The 5,172-nt window shown below is 36.4% G+C and overlaps 1 protein-coding gene across 1 annotated transcript; it reads left to right on the top strand.

Annotated features, from left to right (window-relative positions):
- Window positions 1–876: 876 nt before the first annotated feature.
- LOC146518076 (transcription factor HES-4-like) lies at window positions 877–2,781 on the top strand. The gene is made up of 2 exons (XM_085159882.1): window positions 877–1,398; window positions 1,510–2,781. Exons 1-2 carry the CDS (start codon window positions 1,267–1,269, stop codon window positions 1,828–1,830), a joined length of 453 nt encoding a protein of 150 aa, XP_085016008.1. The 5' UTR covers window positions 877–1,266; the 3' UTR covers window positions 1,831–2,781.
- Window positions 2,782–5,172: the final 2,391 nt, after the last annotated feature.

The raw sequence follows: 5,172 nt of genomic DNA, 5'->3' as shown, positions 1-5,172 counted from the left end.
CATGACATTCAGTTTTATTTTTACATATTGATTAATAGGTAAATATTTTTAAAGATGATTCTATGGGAGAATTTTCAACCTGCAACAGGGCACAAGAGTTATTTTTATTATTATTTATTTATTTATGGTTAAGTGAATACTCTGGAGAAAAGAGTAGAACACATTCACCCCACCAGTTGTGAATTAATCCACCAGAAGCACTGGACACACTTCATGAAACTGCCACCACCATCCCTCACCCCCAGGACCCTAAGAGGAGAAATTTTGATGTAGTTGATGGTCAGTAATCAGTAATCATGATTAGCATTAGAGTTGTAAAATGTGTAGCTGATTGCAAACTGAAAATAATACTTTCCAAATAGTTGTACCCTAATTTGATTACTTTTAGAATGTTTTTTTTATTATAAATTTGAATTGTAACAACTGTCCAAGGCAGCCAATTGGATTCTTTCCCTCCAGGTGGTTGGTGATGTAACCTCACGTTTCTATAACAACCCACAGCATCTGCAACAGAAGTTCTTTTGTGGTTCATTGACAATAACACGGGTGTGGGAAACTGAAATTAAATTGCTACTCATGCTGACTATACGGCACGTGTCAAAAGACATGACTGCATCTGATTGGCTAAATGATTATTTTCTAGAGACATTATGATTTAATTAATTGGTACAACACCAAAATATATTCTAGCATTTGTAAAAAAAAATAAAATATATATATATATATATATATATATATATATATATATATATATATATATATATATATATATATAAACAAAATTTGTAACTCTTTATACAATAGTATAAATGAAATTATCAGTTAAAATCAAATTGATGTTTACAGTTTCCCTTAAAATTAATCTCATTATAAACAACACATGCGAAATAAACCATTAATCCCATTATTTTATTTTTACCCATAATTTTTACATTAAAACATGAATGTTTTTCCCTGACATGTGATGGGATAATCATCGTGTGCTCGGTCAAAACCATTGATCCCAGTATCAGGCAGCAGATCTCCTTTCCCTACAGGGTCACCCCTTTCCCATAATCACACAGAGATCTGTTACACTCGCTTCGTTTACCCACAGTCTTCCACCTGTTCCCCTGAGACCTCACTATTATCCCCCAGGCATTAACGGCAGCATGCTGCTGGCTCCACATGCCTTATTGTCTCGCAGAGCACTCTGATTGGCTCAGACTGTGGGAAACCTCAACCAGACTAAGACCCACACATTCATATGGAGATGCTGGAGTATAAATGGGAGGGATGAAACTAGTAGAGATCAGATTCTCTCTACAGAGATCTCCAGAGCACAGAGATCCAGGCATGGCACCTAAAATCCCCGCAGCAATTAACAGTTCTGAGGAGCATCTGACTCTGACTCACAAGGTAAATCAAAAATTAGTGGAATTTGTTTTCTATAAAATTTTATAAATTATATTTTCTTGCTAACACAAAACTCCCGAACAAATTTATTAATTGCATTATTCTTCTTTGCAGCTCAGAAAGCCTCTGGTGGAGAAGTTACGCAGAGAGCGAATCAACACCTGCATTGAGCAGCTCAAGTCTCTCCTGAGTCCAGAGTTCCTCAAACAGCAGCCAGACTCCAAACTGGAGAAAGCAGACATCCTGGAGATGACCGTTTGCTTCCTGACACAGCTACAGCAGCAGAGGAACCTGCTGACGCACTGCAACAAGCTGCAGACTGCCTCTGATAAGAAGCTGAAAGAGGCTGACTTCTCTCCTCTGAGCTCCACAGTCCAGAACATGATCACCAAAAACAAATGTCCGATCAACAGCGCTCTCTGGAGGCCATGGTAGACACGACAAACTGGAGTTAATACCAAGAAAAAAAGAGACCATATTGGTCAAACGTGACAGGACTGAATTATTTGAACTTTCTGTGTTCTTCTGTGTGTGCAAGACGACATTTCCTGAGGAAATGACAGCAATAGAGCCTTTCGTGTTAAGGAAGAAAATATCTTGTCATGCATGTAGCATGAATGCAATCTGATTGCATCAGCAATTATTATCAATGCCTAATGTACGTGTTATGGTAACATAGTTGTATATATAGTACTATAGTTTTTGTCTGGTTTTTTTTCTGTGCAAGATGTCATTTCCTGAGGAAATGACATCTTGCACATTAAGAAAGAAAACCTCGTGTCATGCATGTTGCATGAACCAAATGTAGTATTTTGTTTGTTGGTTTTTGACCCTTGTGATCTAAGATTTAAATGTCCTTTTTCTGGACTGATTGTAAAATTTGACTAGACCCCCATTTAATATCAAAACAGATCTGTTCTAAGATCCAGTTATTTATCCTTTTAATTATAAAAGGCTTGATATGACAATTTTAACCCTTTCTTCACTGAGGATTAAACAGTATATTATTTGTACCTTTTGATAAACACTGATCACTTCGTGATTACTGAAAAACAATCTGTTTTAAGATTAACATTTTAGCATTTTATTGAAAAATGTTTCACACTGTCAGCTTTTTTGTGATAGGTGTTTTTTTTCTCTTTTGGGAACGTAAATGTGATCTGTTTGAAGGTCAATATTAATAGTTTTCATATTGATTAATGTGTTCTTAAATGCTGTAAATGTTTTGTCTTTCACAAAGACGGTGTCCCTTCACTCTCTCTGAGTACATGTGCCTTGTAGAAATCTACAAGTTGTCGTTGTGATGTGTCATCACTTCCTGTTTAAAGCATTTATGTTTTATGTGGCTCTTGCTAAATAAACAAACACTGCCAAGTGAAAACTTTATTTCCATGTTGTTGTTTGTTGTGGTTTTCATAAGTAATGGCAAATATGTACTCCATTCACTTCCAATTTAGGTCAATTTAAGGGCTGTTTATCACAGATCTTTGTTTAATTTACATATCCAATTAAAAATGCTGCAGTCTAAAAACTATTTAGGTTAGAGCACACAAAAGAAAAACAAGGTTCTTTTTTTAATGAGGGGAACTTTCTGGATATTTGGGTTTTTTAAACAAAAATAAAAGACACTTTTTAGACACTGCTACTTTGATAAAATTAAGTGTTTCTGGTGTGTTTAAAGTAAAAGCTCTCACTTCCATGAAACTGTCACAAATGAAATCTAATGACATGCAGACTAAGACACACTTCTATTGTTCTTGTAGTGAAAGCACTGAAAGGACGGACTGTGGGAAACCAGAAGAAACTCACTCACAGAGCCTCAGAGGAACAATAGATCCAGACCTTTGCCCTGAAGTGACAGGGGATAAAAGGGAGCCTGACTCCCTATTTCTAATCTTTTTGTTGTTGTCTTTTTGGCCATGATTTTGTCCATTCCTTTTTTACATAAAACAGTAACACCATTTTTTTTTTAAAATTGTCATTTCTTATTGTTAATCTCTATTGTAACAAGAGATCTTCGAAAGTGTCTTGTGTGGATTTAAATTAAAGACACGAATGAAAGAATAATTTTGTTATTGACAGTGCAAACTGCTCAACGTGTCACACATTCAATCGTTGTTAATTTTTTGGGGTCTAAAATCTATTTGTCATAACGCCTATTGTAAGTTCAAGCCTAAATGAAGAAGCTTCCTGTCACAGAGATGATTTCATAAGTATTTGTGGATCCAAGTTAAACTGAACAAACTAGAGGTCTTTAATTAAACGTGCACATGCAAACTCTTTAAGTAGGCATATAAAGGTTATTCAAAATGAACTGCAAGAAGCCTGAAGTTTACTTCAGCATTTCTTCTCATTCATTCACTTGACCCTTTGCCAAGTCTGTAGAAAGTCTTTCTCTCTCTTGTCATGTTTATGTCTCGTTGGTGCTCAAATCAAAGCCGTTTCTTTCTCAGGAATATATTTTCCAAGATAATATGAAACAGAGAAACCAGGCGAACATGTAACAGCTTGCCTCCATGCCCCTGACAGAAGGGAATCTTGCTCAACAGGAGATACTGTTTCTAGAAACATGCTATAGATACAGCATTACATTGGATGGATATCACTCATTCTTAGGTTCTGCAAGTTATCCGGTTAATATAGTCGATTTTATTAATACAACACTTTTCTGAGAGAAAACATAAGCTAATATTTAAAACTCACAAATTGCCACTTTAAAAAACAATGAAAGTCACTGGGGATTTCTAGAAAACAGCTATCTAATTAGATAGCTAGCTGGAAATTTATTGCAAAACACTGATGTTGTCTCAGTCTGCACAGGAGAAAATAAAGCTAGAGGATACAGAAAAGTTAAATTAATAGGGGTAGTGATGGCATCCATTCATAACATCCTAATAGAGGGGACTACATGCAATGGTCTCATGTTGGATTCAAACCACTGACCTTGTTAATATCAAGTATCAGTGCTGACCACAACACCAGTGAGCTTCCCTGCAGTCTTAACATATACAGCATAAGGTTTACAAAAGATTTAGCATCTCAGCAAAAGGCCAGAGGATGGAGAAATACTCAAACATTACCCATTATTAGCTGAGGTTAACCTACTGTAGTTGAATTCACTTATTACAGATCTTGAACCTCTTTATGCTTCTTCGTATGCTGCAGTATCTGGCCTCCCCATTCCTGATGTAAAGCATTCTAAGTCCCTTTCCAATTTGTTGGAGTGATAATAATTTAAACTTTCACAAATTGGGTGATGGCTATGGGTAAATAATCTTCAAGATGAAAATTAACTTGTAAATTGGGGCATGCTTATTTAGGCAAATGATAGAAGTGTGGGAAACCCCATGAGACAAGAGTTCAGTGGCAATCACTCCACCAGCAGCGTGTGAATTCTCCAAAGGGATTTGACACACTTCATGAAAATTGTGTCACCCAGGAAGGCTCCCACCATCACAATCCCAAAATTTCAATCCAGCTCTCAGTCAGTTATCAGTCACAAATATGAACCGAGGATTAAATTTGTCAAAGATTAAAAAAGTAGAAATTATTTTGATATAATCTTTTCAAATGTTATTATCCTAGCCAACCAATGGGATCCATTCCCACCAGATGGTTTGTGATGTAATTCACTGTCTCTATAACAACACACAACCAGCATCTGTGACAAAAATCCCTTTGTGGCTCAATGGCCACAGCACGGGGGTAAGTGTGGGAAACTGAGATCGACCTGCTACTCACAGTGGTTACAAGGCACGTGTCACAAGACGCAGTGGC

The sequence above is a fragment of the Neolamprologus multifasciatus genome, chromosome 5, assembly GCF_963576455.1.
Source record: "Neolamprologus multifasciatus chromosome 5, fNeoMul1.2, whole genome shotgun sequence".
NCBI lineage: Eukaryota > Metazoa > Chordata > Actinopteri > Cichliformes > Cichlidae > Neolamprologus > Neolamprologus multifasciatus.
Note: the sequence above shows the minus strand (reverse complement) of the source record. Positions and strands in the feature narration are given on the sequence as shown.